Source organism: Drosophila arizonae, chromosome 4 (genome assembly GCF_054131065.1).
Source record: "Drosophila arizonae isolate 15081-1271.41 chromosome 4, UAZ_ARI_1.0, whole genome shotgun sequence".
Classification (NCBI taxonomy): Eukaryota; Metazoa; Arthropoda; class Insecta; order Diptera; family Drosophilidae; genus Drosophila; species Drosophila arizonae.
Window position 1 is genome coordinate 9,740,295 of NC_142924.1, and position 25,187 is coordinate 9,765,481.

Consider the following 25,187-nt stretch of genomic DNA (forward strand, 5'->3'; position numbering starts at 1 on the left):
GTTTATAGATTTTTTACATTTTTTGCATTTGCGGCTTTTACAACAAATACACATTAATGCACTCCTAACGCGCTTCCTTATCCCAATTGGCTACATACTATGTATAATGTATGATGTATCTGTAAATGTAAAAGTTAGATTGAAAACAAAAACATCAACAATAAATACCGCTATACTATTGAGCCTGATTAACTCGAAGGCTGCATCGTATCGTATGTGACATATGATGTCGTGGTATCATTATTCTTGCAGTAGTTTGCTAATTTTGTCTTTTTAAGTTTGTTTCCAAACTCCAAAATGAATGCAAAATCTAAAACATACAACAATTGCTTAAATATTCTTGTGAAAAAAATATGCAAACGTAATTAATGAAAATTTCAAGTTGAGTCGAATTTCAAAATGATGTCAGAGCAGCAAATGGGCAAGGAATCCACGACTTCATATAGACCATACTCTAGACTTACATGGCAGAGCATAGTACATAATAAGAAATGCTCGACTGGCATTTAATTCTATCTGTCTATCGAGACGCATTCTGTTCTGCTTTATCAACTAACTGAATACATATGTAATAATAAGCGCATTTACTTATACCGTACAACAAATTGCATGTTTGTGCCTGCTGCTGGGTTCTTTTATGGCGTACAAGCTTGTAGTCATGCAATCAATTGCACAGTGTAAATAAACTAACCCACCATATAAGTCTGGTTTGTTTGTAATAGGTGTTTAACTGTCTAAATATTGCCTTGTTTCTACTTCTTAAAAATATTGCGCTACCCCACCTGGAACGCCTCAAACAGAGCACTTCAGTGTTCATAATGTAAAAACCGAAACATTTACAAGTACAGATGAAACTGATAAGCTGCTACATAGAATGGCAGCTCCCCCCACTATACAGAAACCATACTCACAAGACACTACCTCATTTACAGAAATGAGTGCAAGTAGTCCAACTCCGAAGACAACGACCACAACAACAACAACGACGACTCTGACTACGCAAGTAGAACGCACCAAAGTAGATTTAACTGCAAAACCCATCGATCATCCAAAGAAACAAACGGAGCTGGATGATGGCCAGCGTGATGCTGGCGATAGGGAATACTTAGAGCAGATCATGGGCTGTGGTGATGTGAGGCGCAAGATATTGCGCTTGGAGAGCTATGGCAGTACGGAATCTTTGGAATCCAATGCCACACAACAGAGCGCACCACTCAAGTACATAGGCGATAAGGTGACAGTTGTTAAAGATGTGGTCCAGAGCATTGAGAATAAGATAAGCGGTACTGAAGTTGAGGCTATTCCATTTCCAGTACATAAGCGAGCAACAGATCAGGAACATAAAGAGCCGAACATCTCTGAGGTAGAGAAACAGATTTTATCTGCTGCAGATCTCGCACTAGATAAGTTAACTAGATGCGAGCCACCTACCGAAGTTGTTAAGCGTTCACCTGTTGAAGCTATGGAGCGGGGAGCAATTGGTATGGCGAAAATTGAAGAAGAGGTGTGCGAAAAGATTTGTGAGAAGCGAAAGGCCTTTGTGGTGGCAGAAGACTTAAATGAAACGCAAAAGACTTTGGATGAGCAGGTAGTAGATATAAATAGGCAAGTAGAACAGGTACCTGGCAGCATTTTACCGAAAGACTTAGTAAGTAAGGAAAATATATTAGAGACATTGCCAAAAGTAAAAGAAGTTGTCCAAGACATTGAACGTAGGTATACCTCAACGAGCTTAGATGTTACACCTTTTAGTCCACGTAAGCGTGAAACTGTAGATCGCAAGCCTGATTTATCCACGATAGAACAACAGATTTTAAGCGAAACTGACTTGGTTCTAGAAAATCTGGGTGCAATCCGTGCTCCTGAACAGAAGGTAGTTTCGCCGGTGCTCCACATGGATAAAACAAGCCCGAGTGTTGAAAACCTTGAAGTAGCTTGCGAAAAGATATGCTCAAAGCGTAAAGTTTCTGATATGGCAAAAGAGTTCCATAGGGAACCAGATAGTGAAGACAGTTTACAATCGAACGATATTAAATCAATTACTGCTAAGTTCCTTTTAGATGAAAGAACTAAATACAATTTAGCCGAAAGTATTAAACAGGCACCCGAAAGTGATTATATTTTATCTAAGCAATGTGATAAGCAAGAGTTTCCAATAGAATTAACTAAGCACAATAATGAAGTAGTATTTCCAAAACTGGCACACACAGTTGAGCGACTGCATTCAATTTCAAAATCTGACATTCAGGACACAAAAGAATTCATAAACGTTGCAACTGAATACGAAAGAAAACTAAGTAAACTAATTTTAGAAGAGAACCGGCCGAAACCACAGACTGATAAAACTGAAAAGGAAAAACAGTTTTTAGATAAGTTTCCAACCCATGAAAAAATTGATATACCATTAAAAACTTCAGTCGATACGGCACAAACCCTAAAACAGATTGATTTTAAACCAATTTTTCCATCTGATACAACTAACATTAAGGCACATGAGAGTGAAAGTGACGAGGAGATTGATCATGATGAGAAGCTGCACAAGATAAAATTACTATCAAATATAGAAAAAAGTCCGCTACAATCTATTTATGTAAGCGACACTAGAATATTAGAGTCGGAAGGAATATATAAGAGCGAAAAGGGAAAGCTTCCAAAAAATTCAATAGAATGCGAAGACAAATTGACATCTGAGCTATTATCAAAAAGCAAAACAGAGATCCAGAACACAGATAACAACACCTCCGAAATTAAACCAGATAAAACACAGCAAAACATAGATGACAGGCCGAAGTCTCCTATTGATGCATCTAAGCAAACTTCTGAACCGAAGGAATCTGCTAGGCCTCAAGATAAAAATCTTCCCTTCACCACACCTCTGATACCACTTTCTATGACTACAAGTAAAATTACTTCCATCAGTGAGACTCGGGATTCTGTTGATATACAAATCAAAGATGTTGTCAAGCTGCCTACAGATCCAGTAAAATCTGTTGAGAAACCCAAGTCCCCAACTGAGTTAGCAAAGACAATTCCAAAAGAATATTCAGACGATGAAAGTGATGAAGAATTGGGATCTGTGAAGCCACAAGAAAAACCCATTGCTTCAACCACTCCTCTTCTGCCAATTGCAGATAAACCTGTTCAAAAATCTGACGATATTCCAAAACCAATTACTGACGTAAAACACGATAAGCCACAACCTAAATTAGATGAGAAGTCCAAGTCTCCTATGGATGCATCTAAGCAAACTCCAAAGGACTATTCTGACGACGAAAGCGATGATGAGACAAGTTTCGATAAGCCTCAAGATAAGACCCTTCCCTCCACCACACCTCTGGTACCACTTTCTATGACTACAAGTAAAATTACTTCTGTCAGTGAGACTCGGGAGTCTGTTGATATACAAATAAAAGATGTTGTCAAACTGCCTACAGATGCAGTAAAATCTGTTGAGAAACCCAAGTCCCCAACTGAGTTAGCAAAGACAATTCCAAAAGAATATTCAGACGATGAGAGTGATGAAGAATTGGGATCTGTGAAGCCACAAGAAAAACCCATTGCTTCAACCACTCCTCTTCTGCCAGTTGCAGATAAACCTATTCAAAAATCTGACGATATTCCAAAACCAATTACTGACGTAAAAGACGATAAGCCACAACCTAAATTAGATGAGAAGCCCAAGTCTCCTATGGATGCATCTAAGCAAACTCCAAAGGACTATTCTTACGACGAAACCGATGAAGAGACAAGTTTCGATAAGCCTCAAGATAAGACCCTTCCCTCCACCACACCTCTGGTACCACTTTCTATGACTACAAGTAAAATTACTTCTGTCAGTGAGACTCGGGAGTCTGTTGATATACAAATAAAAGATGTTGTCAAGCTGCCTACAGATGCAGTAAAATCTTTTGAGAAACCCAAGTCCCCAACTGAGTTAGCAAAGACAATTTCAAAAGAATATTCAGACGATGAGAGTGATGAAGAATTGGGATCTGTAAAGCCACAAGAAAAACCCATTGCTTCAACCACTCCTCTTCTGCCAGTTGCAGATAAACCTATTCAAAAATCTGACGATATTCCAAAACCAATTACTGACGTAAAACACGATAAGCCACAACCTAAATTAGATGAGAAGCCCAAGTCTCCTATGGATGCATCTAAGCAAACTCCAAAGGACTATTCTGATGACGAAAGCGATGATGAGACAAGTTTCGATAAGCCTCAAGATAAGACGCTTCCCTCCACCACACCTCTGGTACCACTTTCTATGACTACAAGTAAAATTACTTCTGTCAGTGAGACTCGGGAGTCTGTTGATATACAAATAAAAGATGTTGTCAAACTGCCTACAGATGCAGTAAAATCTGTTGAGAAACCCAAGTCCCCAACTGAGTTAGCAAAGGCAATTCCAAAAGAATATTCAGACGATGAGAGTGATGAAGAATTGGGATCTGTGAAGCCACAAGAAAAACCCATTGCTTCAACCACTCCTCTTCTGCCAGTTGCAGATAAACCTATTCAAAAATCTGACGATATTCCAAAACCAATTACTGACGTAAAAGACGATAAGCCACAACCTAAATTAGATGAGAAGCCCAAGTCTCCTATGGATGCATCTAAGCAAACTCCAAAGGACTATTCTGATGACGAAAGCGATGATGAGACAAGTTTCGATAAGCCTCAAGATAAGACCCTTCCCTCCACCACACCTCTGGTACCTCTTTCTATGACTACAAGTAAAATTACTTCTGTCAGTGAGACTCGGGAGTCTGTTGACATACAAATAAAAGATGTTGTCAAACTGCCTACAGATGCAATAAAATCTGTTGAGAAACCCAAGTCCCCAACTGAGTTAGAAAAGACAATTCCAAAAGAATATTCAGACGATGAGAGTGATGAAGAATTGGGATCTGTGAAGCCACAAGAAAAACCCATTGCTTCAACCACTCCTCTTCTGCCACTTGCAGATAAACCTATTCAAAAATCTGACGATATTCCAAAACCAATTACTGACGTAAAAGACGATAAGCCACAACCTAAATTAGATGAGAAGCCCAAGTCTCCTATGGATGCATCTAAGCAAACTCCAAAGGACTATTCTGATGACGAAAGCGATGATGAGACAAGTTTCGATAAGCCTCAAGATAAGACCCTTCCCTCCACCACACCTCTGGTACCACTTTCTATGACTACAAGTAAAATTACTTCTGTCAGTGAGACTCGGGAGTCTGTTGATATACAAATAAAAGATGTTGTCAAACTGCCTACAGATCCAGTAAAATCTGTTGAGAAACCCAAGTCCCCAACTGAGTTAGCAAAGACAATTCCAAAAGAATATTCAGACGATGAGAGTGATGAAGAATTGGGATCTGTGAAGCCACAAGAAAAACGCATTGCTTCAACCACTCCTCTTCTGCCAATTGCAGATAAACCTATTCAAAAATCTGACGATATTCCAAAACCAATTACTGACGTAAAAGACGATAAGCCACAACCTAAATTAGATGAGAAGCCCAAGTCTCCTATGGATGCATCTAAGCAAACTCCAAAGGACTATTCTGACGACGAAAGCGATGAAGAGACAAGTTTCGATAAGCCTCAAGATAAGACCCTTCCCTCCACCACACCTCTGGTACCACTTTCTATGACTACAAGTAAAATTACTTCTGTCAGTGAGACTCGGGAGTCTGTTGATATACAAATAAAAGATGTTGTCAAACTGCCTACAGATCCAGTAAAATCTGTTGAGAAACCCAAGTCCCCAACTGAGTTAGCAAAGACAATTCCAAAAGAATATTCAGACGATGAGAGTGATGAAGAATTGGGATCTGTGAAGCCACAAGAAAAACCCATTGCTTCAACCACTCCTCTTCTGCCAATTGCAGATAAACCTATTCAAAAATCTGACGATATTCCAAAACCAATTACTGTCGTAAAAGACGATAAGCCACAACCTAAATTAGATGAGAAGCCCAAGTCTCCTATGGATGCATCTAAGCAACCTCCAAAGGACTATTCTGACGACGAAAGCGATGAAGAGACAAGTTTCGATAAGCCTCAAGATAAGACCCTTCCCTCCACCACACCTCTGGTACCACTTTCTATGACTACAAGTAAAATTACTTCTGTCAGTGAGACTCGGGAGTCTGTTGATATACAAATAAAAGATGTTGTCAAACTGCCTACAGATGCAGTAAAATCTGTTGAGAAACCCAAGTCCCCAACTGAGTTAGCAAAGACAATTCCAAAAGAATATTCAGACGATGAGAGTGATGAAGAATTGGGATCTGTGAAGCCACAAGAAAAACCCATTGCTTCAACCACTCCTCTTCTGCCAGTTGCAGATAAACCTATTCAAAAATCTGACGATATTCCAAAACCAATTACTGACGTAAAAGACGATAAGCCACAACCTAAATTAGATGAGAAGCCCAAGTCTCCTATGGATGCATCTAAGCAAACTCCAAAGGACTATTCTGATGACGAAAGCGATGATGAGACAAGTTTCGATAAGCCTCAAGATAAGACCCTTCCCTCCACCACACCTCTGGTACCACTTTCTATGACTACAAGTAAAATTACTTCTGTCAGTGAGACTCGGGAGTCTGTTGATATACAAATAAAAGATGTTGTCAAACTGCCTACAGATCCAGTAAAATCTGTTGAGAAACCCAAGTCCCCAACTGAGTTAGCAAAGACAATTCCAAAAGAATATTCAGACGATGAGAGTGATGAAGAATTGGGATCTGTGAAGCCACAAGAAAAACGCATTGCTTCAACCACTCCTCTTCTGCCAATTGCAGATAAACCTATTCAAAAATCTGACGATATTCCAAAACCAATTACTGTCGTAAAAGACGATAAGCCACAACCTAAATTAGATGAGAAGCCCAAGTCTCCTATGGATGCATCTAAGCAAGCTCCAAAGGACTATTCTGACGACGAAAGCGATGAAGAGACAAGTTTCGATAAGCCTCAAGATAAGACCCTTCCCTCCACCACACCTCTGGTACCACTTTCTATGACTACAAGTAAAATTACTTCTGTCAGTGAGACTCGGGAGTCTGTTGATATACAAATAAAAGATGTTGTCAAACTGCCTACAGATGCAGTAAAATCTGTTGAGAAACCCAAGTCCCCAACTGAGTTAGCAAAGACAATTCCAAAAGAATATTCAGATGATGAGAGTGATGAAGAATTGGGATCTGTGAAGCCACAAGAAAAACCCATTGCTTCAACCACTCCTCTTCTGCCAATTGCAGATAAACCTATTCAAAAATCTGACGATATTCCAAAACCAATTACTGACGTAAAACACGATAAGCCACAACCTAAATTAGATGAGAAGCCCAAGTCTCCTATGGATGCATCTAAGCAAACTCCGAAGGACTATTCTGACGACGAAAGCGATGAAGAGACAAGTTTCGATAAGCCTCAAGATAAGACCCTTCCCTCCACCACACCTCTGGTACCACTTTCTATGACTACAAGTAAAATTACTTCTGTCAGTGAGACTCGGGAGTCTGTTGATATACAAATAAAAGATGTTGTCAAACTGCCTACAGATGCAGTAAAATCTGTTAAGAAACCCAAGTCCCCAACTGAGTTAGCAAAGACAATTCCAAAAGAATATTCAGACGATGAGAGTGATGAAGAATTGGGATTTGTGAAGCCACAAGAAAAACCCATTGCTTCAACCACTCCTCTTCTGCCAATTGCAGATAAACCTATTCAAAAATCTGACGATATTCCAAAACCAATTACTGACGTAAAAGACGATAAGCCACAACCTAAATTAGATGAGAAGCCCAAGTCTCCTATGGATGCATCTAAGCAAACTCCAAAGGACTATTCTGATGACGAAAGCGATGATGAGACAAGTTTCGATAAGCCTCATGATAAGACCCTTCCCTCCACCACACCTCTGGTACCACATTCTATGACTACAAGTAAAATTACCTCTGTCAGTGAGACTCGGGAGTCTGTTGATATACAAATAAAAGATGTTGTCAAGCTGCCTACAGATCCAGTAAAATCTGTTGAGAAACCCAAGTCCCCAACTGAGTTAGCAAAGACAATTCCAAAAGAATATTCAGACGATGAGAGTGATGAAGAATTGGGATCTGTGAAGCCACAAGAAAAACCCATTGCTTCAACCACTTCTCTTCTGCCAATTGCAGATAAACCTATTCAAAAATCTGACGATATTCCAAAACCAATTACTGACGTAAAACACGATAAGCCACAACCTAAATTAGATGAGAAGCCCAAGTCTCCTATGGATGCATCTAAGCAAACTCCAAAGGACTATTCTGACGACGAAAGCGATGTAGAGACAAGTTTCGATAAGCCTCAAGATAAGACCCTTCCCTCCACCACACCTCTGGTACCACTTTCTATGACTACAAGTAAAATTACCTCTGTCAGTGAGACTCGGGAGTCTGTTGATATACAAATAAAAGATGTTGTCAAACTGCCTACAGATCCAGTAAAATCTGTTGAGAAACCCAAGTCCCCAACTGAGTTAGCAAAGACAATTCCAAAAGAATATTCAGACGGTGAGAGTGATGAAGAATTGGGATCTGTGAAGCCACAAGAAAAACCCATTGCTTCAACCACTCCTCTTCTGCCAATTGCAGATAAACCTATTCAAAAATCTGACGATATTCCAAAACCAATTACTGTCGTAAAACACGATAAGCCACAACCTAAATTAGATGAGAAGCCCAAGTCTCCTATGGATGCATCTAAGCAAACTCCAAAGGACTATTCTGACGACGAAAGCGATGAAGAGACAAGTTTCGATAAGCCTCAAGATAAGACCCTTCCCTCCACCACACCTCTGGTACCACTTTCTATGACTACAAGTAAAATTACTTCTGTCAGTGAGACTCGGGAGTCTGTTGATATACAAATAAAAGATGTTGTCAAACTGCCTACAGATGCAGTAAAATCTGTTGAGAAACCCAAGTCCCCAACTGAGTTAGCAAAGACAATTCCAAAAGAATATTCAGACGATGAGAGTGATGAAGAATTGGGATCTGTGAAGCCACAAGAAAAACCCATTGCTTCAACCACTCCTCTTCTGCCAGTTGCTGATAAACCTATTCAAAAATCTGACGATATTCCAAAACCAATTACTGACGTAAAAGACGATAAGCCACAACCTAAATTAGATGAGAAGCCCAAGTCTCCTATGGATGCATCTAAGCAAACTCCAAAGGACTATTCTGATGACGAAAGCGATGATGAGACAAGTTTCGATAAGCCTCAAGATAAGACCCTTCCCTCCACCACACCTCTGGTACCACTTTCTATGACTACAAGTAAAATTACTTCTGTCAGTGAGACTCGGGAGTCTGTTGATATACAAATAAAAGATGTTGTCAAACTGCCTACAGATCCAGTAAAATCTGTTGAGAAACCCAAGTCCCCAACTGAGTTAGCAAAGACAATTCCAAAAGAATATTCAGACGATGAGAGTGATGAAGAATTGGGATCTGTGAAGCCACAAGAAAAACCCATTGCTTCAACCACTCCTCTTCTGCCAATTGCAGATAAACCTATTCAAAAATCTGACGATATTCCAAAACCAATTACTGTCGTAAAAGACGATAAGCCACAACCTAAATTAGATGAGAAGCCCAAGTCTCCTATGGATGCATCTAAGCAACCTCCAAAGGACTATTCTGACGACGAAAGCGATGAAGAGACAAGTTTCGATAAGCCTCAAGATAAGACCCTTCCCTCCACCACACCTCTGGTACCACTTTCTATGACTACAAGTAAAATTACTTCTGTCAGTGAGACTCGGGAGTCTGTTGATATACAAATAAAAGATGTTGTCAAACTGCCTACAGATGCAGTAAAATCTGTTGAGAAACCCAAGTCCCCAACTGAGTTAGCAAAGACAATTCCAAAAGAATATTCAGATGATGAGAGTGATGAAGAATTGGGATCTGTGAAGCCACAAGAAAAACCCATTGCTTCAACCACTCCTCTTCTGCCAATTGCAGATAAACCTATTCAAAAATCTGACGATATTCCAAAACCAATTACTGACGTAAAACACGATAAGCCACAGCCTAAATTAGATGAGAAGCCCAAGTCTCCTATGGATGCATCTAAGCAAACTCCAAAGGACTATTCTGACGACGAAAGCGATGAAGAGACAAGTTTCGATAAGCCTCAAGATAAGACCCTTCCCTCCACCACACCTCTGGTACCACTTTCTATGACTACAAGTAAAATTACTTCTGTCAGTGAGACTCGGGAGTCTGTTGATATACAAATGAAAGATGTTGTCAAGCTGCCTACAGATCCAGTAAAATCTGTTGAGAAACCCAAGTCCCCAACTGAGTTAGCAAAGACAATTCCAAAAGAATATTCAGACGATGAGAGTGATGAAGAATTGGGATCTGTGAAGCCACAAGAAAAACCCATTGCTTCAACCACTCCTCTTCTGCCAATTGCAGACAAACCTATTCAAAAATCTGACGATATTCCAAATCCAATTACTGACGTAAAACACGATAAGCCACAACCTAAATTAGATGAGAAGCCCAAGTCTCCTATGGATGCATCTAAGCAAACTCCAAGGGACTATTCTGAGGACGAAAGCGATGAAGAGACAAGTTTCGATAAGCCTCAAGATAAGACCCTTCCCTCCACCACACCTCTGGTACCACTTTCTATGACTACAAGTAAAATTACTTCTGTCAGTGAGACTCGGGAGTCTGTTGATATACAAATAAAAGATGTTGTCAAACTGCCTACAGATGCAGTAAAATCTGTTGAGAAACCCAAGTCCCCAACTGAGTTAGCAAAGACAATTCCAAAAGAATATTCAGACGATGAGAGTGATGAAGAATTGGGATCTGTGAAGCCACAAGAAAAACCCATTGCTTCAACCACTCCTCTTCTGCCAATTGCAGACAAACCTATTCAAAAATCTGACGATATTCCAAATCCAATTACTGACGTAAAACACGATAAGCCACAACCTAAATTAGATGAGAAGCCCAAGTCTCCTATGGATGCATCTAAGCAAACTACAAAGGACTATTCTGATGACGAAAGCGATGAAGAGACAAGTTTCGATAAGCCTCAAGATAAGACCCTTCCCTCCACCACACCTCTGGTACCACTTTCTATGACTACAAGTAAAATTACTTCTGTCAGTGAGACTCGGGAGTCTGTTGATATACAAATAAAAGATGTTGTCAAACTGCCTACAGATGCAGTAAAATCTGTTGAGAAACCCAAGTCCCCAACTGAGTTAGCAAAGACAATTCCAAAAGAATATTCAGACGATGAGAGTGATGAAGAATTGGGATCTGTGAAGCCACAAGAAAAACCCATTGCTTCAACCACTCCTCTTCTGCCAATTGCAGATAAACCTATTCAAAAATCTGACGATATTCCAAAACCAATTACTGTCGTAAAAGACGATAAGCCACAACCTAAATTAGATGAGAAGCCCAAGTCTCCTATGGATGCATCTAAGCAAGCTCCAAAGGACTATTCTGACGACGAAAACGATGAAGAGACAAGTTTCGATAAGCCTCAAGATAAGACCCTTCCCTCCACCACACCTCTGGTACCACTTTCTATGACTACAAGTAAAATTACCTCTGTCAGTGAGACTCGGGAGTCTGTTGATATACAAATAAAAGATGTTGTCAAGCTGCCTACAGATGCAGTAAAATCTGTTGAGAAACCCAAGTCCCCAACTGAGTTAGCAAAGACAATTCCAAAAGAATATTCAGACGATGAGAGTGATGAAGAATTGGGATCTGTGAAGCCACAAGAAAAACCCATTGCTTCAACCACTCCTCTTCTGCCAATTGCAGATAAACCTATTCAAAAATCTGACGATATTCCAAAACCAATTACTGACGTAAAACACGATAAGCCACAACCTAAATTAGATGAGAAGCCCAAGTCTCCTATGGATGCATCTAAGCAAACTCCAAAGGACTATTCTGACGACGAAAGCGATGAAGAGACAAGTTTCGATAAGCCTCAAGATAAGACCCTTCCCTCCACCACACCTCTGGTACCACTTTCTATGACTACAAGTAAAATTACTTCTGTCAGTGAGACTCGGGAGTCTGTTGATATACAAATAAAAGATGTTGTCAAACTGCCTACAGATCCAGCAAAACCTGTTGAGAAACCCAAGTCCCCAACTGAGTTAGCAAAGACAATTCCAAAAGAATATTCAGACGATGAGAGTGATGAAGAATTGGGATCTGTGAAGCCACAAGAAAAACCCATTGCTTCAACCACTCCTCTTCTGCCAATTGCAGATAAACCTATTCAAAAATCTGACGATATTCCAAAACCAATTACTGTCGTAAAAGACGATAAGCCACAACCTAGATTAGATGAGAAGCCCAAGTCTCCTATGGATGCATCTAAGCAAACTCCAAAGGACTATTCTGATGACGAAAGCGATGATGAGACAAGTTTCGATAAGCCTCAAGATAAGACGCTTCCCTCCACCACACCTCTGGTACCACTTTCTATGACTACAAGTAAAATTACTTCTGTCAGTGAGACTCGGGAGTCTGTTGATATACAAATAAAAGATGTTGTCAAACTGCCTACAGATGCAGTAAAATCTGTTGAGAAACCCAAGTCCCCAACTGAGTTAGCAAAGACAATTCCAAAAGAATATTCAGACGGTGAGAGTGATGAAGAATTGGGATCTGTGAAGCCACAAGAAAAACCCATTGCTTCAACCACTCCTCTTCTGCCAATTGCAGATAAACCTATTCAAAAATCTGACGATATTCCAAAACCAATTACGGACGTAAAACACGATAAGCCACAACCTAAATTAGATGAGAAGCCCAAGTCTCCTATGGATGCATCTAAGCAAACTCCAAAGGACTATTCTGATGACGAAAGCGATGATGAGACAAGTTTCGATAAGCCTCAAGATAAGACGCTTCCCTCCACCACACCTCTGGTACCACTTTCTATGACTACAAGTAAAATTACCTCTGTCAGTGAGACTCGGGAGTCTGTTGATATACAAATAAAAGATGTTGTCAAACTGCCTACAGATGCAGTAAAATCTGTTGAGAAACCCAAGTCCCCAACTGAGTTAGCAAAGACAATTCCAAAAGAATATTCAGACGATGAGAGTGATGAAGAATTGGGATCTGTGAAGCCACAAGAAAAACCCATTGCTTCAACCACTCCTCTTCTGCCAATTGCAGATAAACCTATTCAAAAATCTGACGATATTCTAAAACCAATTACTGACGTAAAACACGATAAGCCACAACCTAAATTAGATGAGAAGCCCAAGTCTCCTATGGATGCATCTAAGCAAACTCCAAAGGACTATTCTGACGACGAATGCGATGAAAAGACAAGTTTCGATAATCATCAAGATAAGACGCTTCCCTCCACCACACCTCTGGTACCACTTTCTATGACTACAAGTAAAATTACTTCTGTCAGTGAGACTCTGGAGTCTGTTGATATACAAATAAAAGATGTTGTCAAACTGCCTACAGATGCAGTAAAATCTGTTAAGAAACCCAAGTCCCCAACTGAGTTAGCAAAGATAATTCCAAAAGAATATTCAGACGATGAGAGTGATGAAGAATTGGGATCTGTAAAGCCACAAGAAAAAACCATTTCTTCAACCACTCCTCTTCTGCCAATTGCAGACAAACCTATTCAAAAATCTGACGATATTCCAAAACCAATTACTGACGTAAAACACGATAAGCCACAACCTAAATTAGATGAGAAGCCCAAGTCCTCTATGGATGCATCTAAGCAAACTCCAAAGGTTTATTCTGACGACGAAAGCGATGAAGAGACAAGTTTCGATAAACCTCAAGATAAGACCCTTCCCTCCACCACACCTCTGGTACCACTTTCTATGACTACAAGTAAAACTACTTCTGTCAGTGAGACTCGGGAGTCTGTTGATATACAAATAAAGGATGTTGTCAAACTGCCTACAGATCCAGTAAAATCTGTTGAGAAACCCAGGTCCCCAACTGAGTTAGCAAAGACAATTCCAAAAGAATATTCAGACGATGAGAGTGATGAAGAATTGGGATCTGTGAAGCCACAAGAAAAACCCATTGCTTCAACCACTCCTCTTCTGCCTATTGCAGATAAACCTATTCAAAATTCTGACGATATTCCAAAACCAATTACTGACGTAAAACACGATAAGCCACAATCTAAATTAGATGAGAAGCCCAAGTCTCCTATGGATGCATCTAAGCAAACTCCAAAGGTTTATTCTGACGACGAAAGCGATGAAGAGACAAGTTTCGATAAACCTCAAGATAAGACCCTTCCCTCCACCACACCTCTGGTACCACTTTCTATGACTACAAGTAAAACTACTTCTGTCAGTGAGACTCGGGAGTCTGTTGATATACAAATAAAAGATGTTGTCAAGCTGCCTACAGATCCAGTAAAATCTGTTGAGAAACCCAAGTCCCCAACTGAGTTAGCAAAGACAATTCCAAAAGAATATTCAGACGATGAGAGTGATGAAGAATTGGGATCTGTGAAGCCACAAGAAAAACTCATTGCTTCAACCACTCCTCTTCTGCCAATTGCAGACAAGCCTATTCAAAAATCGAACGATATTCCAAAACCAATTACTGACGTAAAACACGATAAGCCACAACCTAAATTAGATGAGAAGCCCAATTCTCCTATGGATGCATCTAAGCAAACTCCAAAGGACTATTCTGACGACGAAAGCGGTGAAGAGACAAGTTTCGATAAGCCTCAAGATAAGACCCTTCCCTCCACCACACCTCTGGTACCACTTTCTATGACTACAAGTAAAATTACTTCTGTCAGTGAGACTCGGGAGTCTGTTGATATACAAATAAAAGATGTTGTCAAACTGCCTAAAGATGCAGTAAAATCTGTTGAGAAACCCAAGTCCCCAACTGAGTTAGCAAAGACAATTCCAAAAGAATATTCAAACGATGAGAGTGATGAAGAATTGGGATCTGTGAAGCCACAAGAAAAACCCATTGCTTCAACCACTCCTCTTCTGCCAATTGCAGACAAACCTATTCAAAAATCTGACGATATTCCAAAACCAATTACTGACGTAAAAGACGATAAGCCACAATCTAAATTAGATGAGAAGCCCAAGTCTCCTATGGATGCATCTAAGCAAACTCCAAAGGACTATTCTGACGACGAAAGCGATGAAGAGACAAGTTTCGATAAGCCTCAAGATAAGACCCTTCCCTCCACAACACCTCTGGTACCATTTTCTATGACTACAAGTAAAATTACTTCTGTCAGTGAGACTCGGGAGTCTGTTGATATACAAATAAAAGATGTTGTCAAACTGCCTACAGATCCAGTAAAATCTGTTGAGAAACCCAAGTCCCCAACTGAGTTAGCAAAGACAATTCCAGACGATGAGAGTGATGAAGAATTGGGATCTGTAAAGCCACAAGAAAAACCCATTGCTTCAACCACTCCTCTTCTGCCTATTGCAGATAAACCTATTCAGAAATCTGACGATATTCCAAAACCAATTACTGACGTAAAACACGATAAGCCACAATCCAAATTAGATGAGAAGCCCAAGTCTCCTATGGATGCATCTAAGCAAACTCCAAAGGACTATTCTGACGACGAAAGCGATGAAGAGACAAGTTTCGATAAGCCTCAAGATAAGACCCTTCCCTCCACCACACCTCTGGTACCACTTTCTATGACTACAAGTAAAATTACTTCTGTCAGTGAGACTCGGGAGTCTGTTGATATACAAATAAAAGATGTTGTCAAGCTGCCTACAGATCCAGTAAAATCTGTTGAGAAACCCAAGTCCCCAACTGAGTTAGCAAAGACAATTCCAAAAGAATATTCAGACGATGAGAGTGATGAAGAATTGGGATCTGTGAAGCCACAAGAAAAACTCATTGCTTCAACCACTCCTCTTCTGCCAATTGCAGACAAGCCTATTCAAAAATCGAACGATATTCCAAAACCAATTACTGACGTAAAACACGATAAGCCGCAATCTAAATTAGATGAGAAGCCCAAGTCTCCTATGGATGCATCTAAGCAAACTCCAAAGGACTATTCTGACGACGAAAGCGATGAAGAGACAAGTTTCGATAAGCCTCAAGATAAGACCCTTCCCTCCACCACACCTCTGGTACCACTTTCTATGACTACAAGTAAAATTACTTCTGTCAGTGAGACTCGGGAGTCTGTTGATATACAAATACAAGATGTTGTCAAGCTGCCTACAGATCCAGTAAAATCTGTTGAGAAACCCAAGTCCCCAACTGAGTTAGCAAAGACAATTCCAAAAGAATATTCAGACGATGAGAGTGATGAAGAATTGGGATCTGTGAAGCCACAAGAAAAACCCATTGCTTCAACCACTCCTCTTCTGCCAATTGCAGACAAACCTATTCAAAAATCTGACGATATTCCAAAACCAATTACTGACGTAAAAGACGATAAGCCGCAATCTAAATTAGATGAGAAGCCCAAGTCTCCTATGGATGCATCTAAGCAAACTCCAAAGGACTATTCTGACGACGAAAGCGATGAAGAGACAAGTTTCGATAAGCCTCAAGATAAGACCCTTCCCTCCACCACACCTCTAGTACCACTTTCTATGACTACAAGTAAAATTACTTCTGTCAGTGAGACCCGGGAGTCTGTTGATATACAAATAAAAGATGTTGTCAAACTGCCTACAGATGCAGTAAAATCTGTTGAGAAACCCAAGTCCCCAACTGAGTTAGCAAAGACAATTCCAAAAGAATATTCAGATGATGAGAGTGATGAAGAATTGGGATCTGTGAAGCCACAAGAAAAACCCATTGCTTCAACCACTCCTCTTCTGCCAATTGCAGACAAACCTATTCAAAAATCTGACGATATTCCAAAACCAATTACTGACGTAAAAGACGATAAGCCACAATCTAAATTAGATGAGAAGCCCAAGTCTCCTATGGATGCATCTAAGCAAACTCCAAAGGACTATTCTGACGACGAAAGCGATGAAGAGACAAGTTTCGATAAGCCTCAAGATAAGACCCTTCCCTCCACAACACCTCTGGTACCATTTTCTATGACTACAAGTAAAATTACTTCTGTCAGTGAGACTCGGGAGTCTGTTGATATACAAATAAAAGATGTTGTCAAACTGCCTACAGATCCAGCAAAACCTGTTGAGAAACCCAAGTCCCCAACTGAGTTAGCAAAGACAATTCCAAAAGAATATTCAGACGATGAGAGTGATGAAGAATTGGGATCTGTGAAGCCACAAGAAAAACCCATTGCTTCAACCACTCCTCTTCTGCCAAATGCAGACAAACCTATTCAAAAATCTGACGATATTCCAAAACCAATTACTGACGTAAAAGACGATAAGCCACAATCTAAATTAGATGAGAAGCCCAAGTCTCCTATGGATGCATCTAAGCAAACTCCAAAGGACTATTCTGACGACGAAAGCGATGAAGAGACAAGTTTCGATAAGCCTCAAGATAAGACCCTTCCCTCCACCACACCTCTGGTACCACTTTCTATGACTACAAGTAAAATTACTTCTGTCAGTGAGACTCGGGAGTCTGTTGATATACAAATAAAAGATGTTGTCAAACTGCCTACAGATCCAGTAAAATCTGTTGAGAAACCCAGGTCCCCAACTGAGTTAGCAAAGACAATTCCAAAAGAATATTCAGACGATGAGAGTGATGAAGAATTGGGATCTGTGAAGCCACAAGAAAAACCCATTGCTTCAACCACTCCTCTTCTGCCAATTGCAGACAAACCTATTCAAAAATCTGACGATATTCCAAAACCAATTACTGACGTAAAACACGATAAGCCACAACCTAAATTAGATGAGAAGCCCAAGTCTCCTATGGATGCATCTAAGCAAACTCCAAAGGACTATTCTGACGACGAAAGTGATGAAGAGACAAGTTTCGATAAGCCTCAAGATAAGACGCTTCCCTCCATCACACCTCTGGTACCACTTTCTATGGCTACAAGTAAAATTACTTCTGTCAGTGAGACTCGGGAGTCTGTTGATATACAAATCAAAGATGTTGTCAAGCTGCCTACAGATCCAGTAAAATCTGTTGAGAAACCCAAGTCCCCAACTGAGTTAGCAAAGACAATTCCAAAAGAATATTCAGACGATGAGAGTGATGAAGAATTGGGATCTGTGAAGCCACAAGAAAAACTCATTGCTTCAACCACTCCTCTTCTGCCAATTGCAGACAAACCTATTCAAAAATCTGACGATATTCCAAAACCAATTACTGACGTAAAACACGATAAGCCACAACTTAAATTAGATGAGAAGCCCAAGTCTCCTATATATATACAAATCAAAGATGTTGTCAAACTGCCTACAGATCCAGTAAAATCTGTTGAGAAACCCAAGTCCCCAACTGAGTTAGCAAAGACAATTCCAAAAGAATATTCAGACGATGAGAGTGATGAAGAATTGGGATCTGTGAAGCCACAAGAAAAACCCATTGCTTCAACCACTCCTCTTCTGCCAATTGCAGACAAACCTATTCAAAAATCTGACGATATTCCAAAACCAATTACTGACGTAAAACACGATAAGCCACAACCTAAATTAGATGAGAAGCCCAAGTCTCCTATGGATGCATCTAAGCAAACTCCAAAGGACTATTCTGACGACGAAAGCGATGAAGAGACAAGTTTCGATAAGCCTCAAGATAAGACCCTTCCCTCCACCACACCTCTGGTACCACTTTCTATGACTACAAGTAAAATTACTTCTGTCAGTGAGACTCGGGAGTCTGTTGATATACAAATAAAAGATGTTGTCAAACTGCCTACATATCCAGCAAAACCTGTTGAGAAACCCAAGTCCCCAACTGAGTTAGCAAAGACAATTCCAAAAGAATATTCAGACGATGAGAGTGATGAAGAATTGGGATCTGTGAAGCCACAAGAAAAACCCATTGCTTCAATCACTCCTCTTCTGCCAATTGCAGACAAACCTATTCAAAAATCTGACGATATTCCAAAACCAATTACTGACGTTAAACACGATAAGCCACAACCTAAATTAGATGAGAAGCCCAAGTCTCCTATGGATGCATCTAAGCAAACTCCAAAGGACTATTCTGACGACGAAAGTGATGAAGAGACAAGTTTCGATAAGCCTCAAGATAAGACCCTTCCCTCCACAACACCTCTGGTACCATTTTCTATGACTACAAGTAAAATTACTTCTGTCAGTGAGACTCGGGAGTCTGTTGATATACAAATAAAAGATGTCAAACTGCCTACAGATGCAGTAAAGTCTGTTGAGAAACCCAAGTCCCCAACTGAGTTAGCAAAGACAATTCCAAAAGAATATTCAGACGATGAGAGTGATGAAGAATTGGGATCTGTGAAGCCACAAGAAAAACCCATTGCTTCAACCACTCCTCTTCTGCCAATTACAGATAAACCTATTCAAAAATCTGACGATATTCCAAAACCAATTACTGACGTAAAAGACGATAAGCCACAACCTAAATTAGATGAGAAGCCCAAGTCTCCTATGGATGCATCTAAGCAAACTCCAAAGGACTATTCTGACGACGAAAGCGATGAAGAGACAAGTTTCGATAAGCCTCAAGATAAGACCCTTCCCTCCACCACACCTCTGGTACCACTTTCTATGACTACAAGTAAAATTACTTCTGTCAGTGAGACTCGGGAGTCTGTTGATATACAAATAAAAGATGTCAAACTGCCTACAGATGCAGTAAAGTCTGTTGAGAAACCCAGGTCCCCAACTGAGTTAGCAAAGACAATTCCAAGAGAATATTCAGACGATGAGAGTGATGAAGAATTGGGATCTGTGAAGCCACAAGAAAAACCCATTGCTTCAACCACTCCTCTTCTGCCAATTACAGATAAACCTATTCAAAAATCTGACGATATTCCAAAACCAATTACTGACGTAAAACACGATAAGCCACAACCTAAATTAGATGAGAAGCCCAAGTCTCCTATGGATGCATCTAAGCAACCTCCAAAGGACTATTCTGACGACGAAAGCGATGAAGAGACAGGTTTCGATAAGCCTCAAGATAAGACCCTTCCCTCCACCACACCTCTGGTACCATTTTCTATGACTACAAGTAAAATTACTTCTGTCAGTGAGACTCGGGAGTCTGTTGATATACAAATAAAAGATGTCAAACTGCCTACAGATGCAGTAAAGTCTGTTGAGAAACCCAAGTCCCCAACTGAGTTAGCAAAGACAATTCCAAAAGAATATTCAGACGATGAGAGTGATGAAGAATTGGGATCTGTGAAGCCACAAGAAAAACCCATTGCTTCAACCACTCCTCTTCTGCCAATTGCAGACAAACCTATTCAAGAATCTGACGATATTCCAAAACCAATTACTGACGTAAAACACGATAAGCCACAACCTAAATTAGATGAGAAGCCCAAGTCTCCTATGGATGCATCTAAGCAAACTCCAAAGGACTTTTCTGACGACGCAAGCGATAAAGAGACAGGTTTCGATAAGCCTCAAGATAAGACCCTTCCCTCCACCACACCTCTGGTACCACTTTCTATGACTACAAGTAAAATTACTTCTGTCAGTGAGACTCGGGAGTCTGTTGATATACAAATAAAAGATGTTGTCAAACTGCCTACATATCCAGCAAAACCTGTTGAGAAACCCAAGTCCCCAACTGAGTTAGCAAAGACAATTCCAAAAGAATATTCAGACGATGAGAGTGATGAAGAATTGGGATCTGTGAAGCCACAAGAAAAACCCATTGCTTCAATCACTCCTCTTCTGCCAATTGCAGACAAACCTATTCAAAAATCTGACGATATTCCAAAACCAATTACTGACGTTAAACACGATAAGCCACAACCTAAATTAGATGAGAAGCCCAAGTCTCCTATGGATGCATCTAAGCAAACTCCAAAGGACTATTCTGACGACGAAAGTGATGAAGAGACAAGTTTCGATAAGCCTCAAGATAAGACCCTTCCCTCCACAACACCTCTGGTACCATTTTCTATGACTACAAGTAAAATTACTTCTGTCAGTGAGACTCGGGAGTCTGTTGATATACAAATAAAAGATGTCAAACTGCCTACAGATGCAGTAAAGTCTGTTGAGAAACCCAAGTCCCCAACTGAGTTAGCAAAGACAATTCCAAAAGAATATTCAGACGATGAGAGTGATGAAGAATTGGGATCTGTGAAGCCACAAGAAAAACCCATTGCTTCAACCACTCCTCTTCTGCCAATTACAGATAAACCTATTCAAAAATCTGACGATATTCCAAAACCAATTACTGACGTAAAAGACGATAAGCCACAACCTAAATTAGATGAGAAGCCCAAGTCTCCTATGGATGCATCTAAGCAAACTCCAAAGGACTATTCTGACGACGAAAGCGATGAAGAGACAAGTTTCGATAAGCCTCAAGATAAGACCCTTCCCTCCACCACACCTCTGGTACCACTTTCTATGACTACAAGTAAAATTACTTCTGTCAGTGAGACTCGGGAGTCTGTTGATATACAAATAAAAGATGTCAAACTGCCTACAGATGCAGTAAAGTCTGTTGAGAAACCCAGGTCCCCAACTGAGTTAGCAAAGACAATTCCAAGAGAATATTCAGACGATGAGAGTGATGAAGAATTGGGATCTGTGAAGCCACAAGAAAAACCCATTGCTTCAACCACTCCTCTTCTGCCAATTACAGATAAACCTATTCAAAAATCTGACGATATTCCAAAACCAATTACTGACGTAAAACACGATAAGCCACAACCTAAATTAGATGAGAAGCCCAAGTCTCCTATGGATGCATCTAAGCAACCTCCAAAGGACTATTCTGACGACGAAAGCGATGAAGAGACAGGTTTCGATAAGCCTCAAGATAAGACCCTTCCCTCCACCACACCTCTGGTACCATTTTCTATGACTACAAGTAAAATTACTTCTGTCAGTGAGACTCGGGAGTCTGTTGATATACAAATAAAAGATGTCAAACTGCCTACAGATGCAGTAAAGTCTGTTGAGAAACCCAAGTCCCCAACTGAGTTAGCAAAGACAATTCCAAAAGAATATTCAGACGATGAGAGTGATGAAGAATTGGGATCTGTGAAGCCACAAGAAAAACCCATTGCTTCAACCACTCCTCTTCTGCCAATTGCAGACAAACCTATTCAAGAATCTGACGATATTCCAAAACCAATTACTGACGTAAAACACGATAAGCCACAACCTAAATTAGATGAGAAGCCCAAGTCTCCTATGGATGCATCTAAGCAAACTCCAAAGGACTTTTCTGACGACGCAAGCGATAAAGAGACAGGTTTCGATAAGCCTCAAGATAAGACCCTTCCCTCCACCACACCTCTGGTACCACTTTCTATGACTACAAGTAAAATTACTTCTGTCAGTGAGACTCGGGAGTCTGTTGATATACAAAGCAAAGATGTTGTTAAGCAGCCTACAGATGCAGCTAAATGTGCTGAGAAACCCAAATCTCCAGCTAATTTTGCTATCTTGGCTCATAAAGAATTTTCAGATGTCGCGGTTGATGAAAGTTTTGGAGGTGTTATTTCACAAGACAATTCATGTCCTTTAACAATACCTTTGTGTCCAATGTCAGGAAAGCCAATATCATTAGTTAAAGCCATACATTCTGCAGAAAAAGTATTTTCTGAAGTAGTTCCGGATATATATGATACAAGATCTGTACAACAAATAGTTGAAGAGACTTTAAGAGCCGGTGATGAGGAGGCAGAGAAAATTGTCAATGAAACTCTTAAAAGTCTGCAGGGTCGTAAAGAATTAGATCAGAAAGATGATATATTTATCGAATTAGCCAAAAGTGAGCGGTCAGTTGATGAAATTGTCGAAGATACATTAAAAAATGCAAATATTATATTGGGAGAAAAGGCTTCTGGGGTTAGTCAGTTGAGGGATGAAATAATTTCACAGGACAGAAATAATATTGAGTGCAAAGAAGTTCGACCTGTTGCCTATTTTGTGAAGTTAGACGACACAGGTATAGATGTAGTACCAAATAAATTGAAGGAAACGAAGACTCCAATTACAAAACCAAAACTTATAAGCAATGTCAATGCGAAGTCGACGGCAGCTTCAAAAATTAAACCGCAGACTAAAAAACCAATAGATAATAGGGAAAACCCGAAGACAATACAAAAGAAAGCTCCACAAACACAGCCAAAAGTAACAAAGGTCACAAGCAAACTATCAGGGCAGCCCAAAACAATATCAAGTGAATCGTCGAAGGCTGCTAAGAAAACCGAATCGAGGAGATCAGTGACAAGTTCTGTTTCAACAACGACAAGCTCCGCATCGGCTACAAGTAGAGTCATAAGTGAAATTCACTTTGAAAGATCTTCAAGTCCAGCATCAAGCTCAATATTTTATGAAAGTCATCCTCAAGGCGAAAATAGTCGTTCCACAACGCCTAGACCTAGGGTGAAGACAGATGTTACCAAAATACCATACAACAGCTCAGTTCGCTCCTCAAGTCCGTCAACTAAAGCCACAAAATCGAAAACAACTATCGCAAGAAAAGATGTTAGCAAGAACGCAAAAGTGGTTAATATAAAAATGAAAAAAGAGATCAACTCAAAGACAAAAGTTGTCGAAGACAAGCGAACAAAAACGCCAACTCCATCTACCACCACACACCGATATATGCAGCCAACATTAGCTCACAGTATGCGTTACGGCCGGAATGTCGAGAGCGAAAGCCGGAGTGGAACTCCGGCTCCATCCAAATCACCAGCACCGCCTAAATCTCCAGCTCCGACACAATCCAGTCGACAAAGTGTATATAAAACAAAGAATGTGACAAGTGCCTTGACAAAAAACTCGTCAATAGATCAAAAACAAAAGAAATTGAGTACAGAAAAGCCTTTAGTTTTGACCAAAAGAGGCTCCCACACCGAAAGTAAGGAGTCATTAAAGAGTACAGATCGCCTTTACAAAAGACAAACATCCAAAGAGAATAAACAAGCAAACGTGATAGGCTCCAAGAGCCAAATAACTAAAAGCATGAAGACACAATCAGCTAATGCAACCAAATCCATTGCCTACAGAACTTCCATAGAATCTGATAACAAAAATCTACAGAAGAAAACTACAACAACTATGCAACAGCGCACCAAAGTTCCAGTTAGCTTGTCTTCCGTAACACCAAGAACTTCATCTAAGCTAAGCAAAAAAAGTGATGACACCGTTTTAAAACCTCAGATAGACAATAAGAAAATCGTTAGGAAGACAGTAAGCAAAGCGAGTGAGGGAAGCAACAAAAACATACGCAGTTCCATAGAACCCAAACTGCAGAAACAGATGAAGGATACAATGAACGAGTCTAATACTTCAGCTAGTGGCAGCACCAGTGCCAGTGGCTCCTCCAACAGCACCAGACGCAGCGTTCGTTCCGTGACGGTCAGTCGTAAGACGGACAAAGAGAAGACCAATATGAAGCTATCAGCAGAGCAGAAGGTTACCACATCGACATCGACAGTGCGTGTTCACAAGGCACCGACGGCCACAACCGGCGCGGTTAGCACCGTGCTCGTTGATGACGACTCCGAGGTGATAACCATACGATCCATTAAATCAAGTGATAGTACAAAAAGCTCTACCTCATCATCCTCTGGTAGCGGCAGCAACAGTCGCAAGGTGCTAACCAGCGAGGTTTTCACTAAGACTTTCGGCCCCGACAAACCCCTAGAAGTGATCTACCGCCAGCCCGATTTTGATGGAGAGCACCATACATCGATTGGCATGCGTCCACAATCCACAAATGAACAACAGCGCTATGTTAACGAATTCGATGTCAGCTTTATTGATACCACCGATTCCAGTCTCTCCGACTCTGTTGCACTGCCCATGTTTGGCGCTGGTGAGCCAGAGCGCTTGCAGGCCGCCAGCCCCGGCTCCCCAAAGCCAACCCGTAGTCCCTTAGCCTTAATTGAGGAAACATTGCGGCGCCACCATCAGCACCAGCATGCTCATGTAGGTTCATCGGGCAGTGCAGTAGAATCTTCGCCACAATTGCATGTCGAGAGCGGCAGCATTGTGGCGGTGAGTGAGAGTCGTCAAAAGAAAGAGACGGAGAAATACTGCACAACCAAAGGTA

General features: G+C 40.5%; 1 protein-coding gene across 16 annotated transcripts in view; it reads left to right on the forward strand.

The window, feature by feature from the left end:
- Window positions 1-25,187, forward strand: part of Ank2 (Ankyrin 2) — a 59,048-nt gene that overhangs the window by 23,403 nt on the left and 10,458 nt on the right. For 5 of the 16 annotated variants that reach the window (XM_089467933.1, XM_089467932.1, XM_089467931.1 and 2 more), the window contains exon 18: window positions 801-25,184. The exons of 10 other annotated variants lie outside the window; for them this stretch is intronic. In XM_089467933.1, coding sequence (XP_089324059.1) covers window positions 801-25,184 — 24,384 coding nt within the window. Of the gene's footprint in view, window positions 1-800; window positions 25,185-25,187 lie in introns of those variants that run through there. One more of the 16 variants, XM_089467934.1, reaches the window with a different exon arrangement.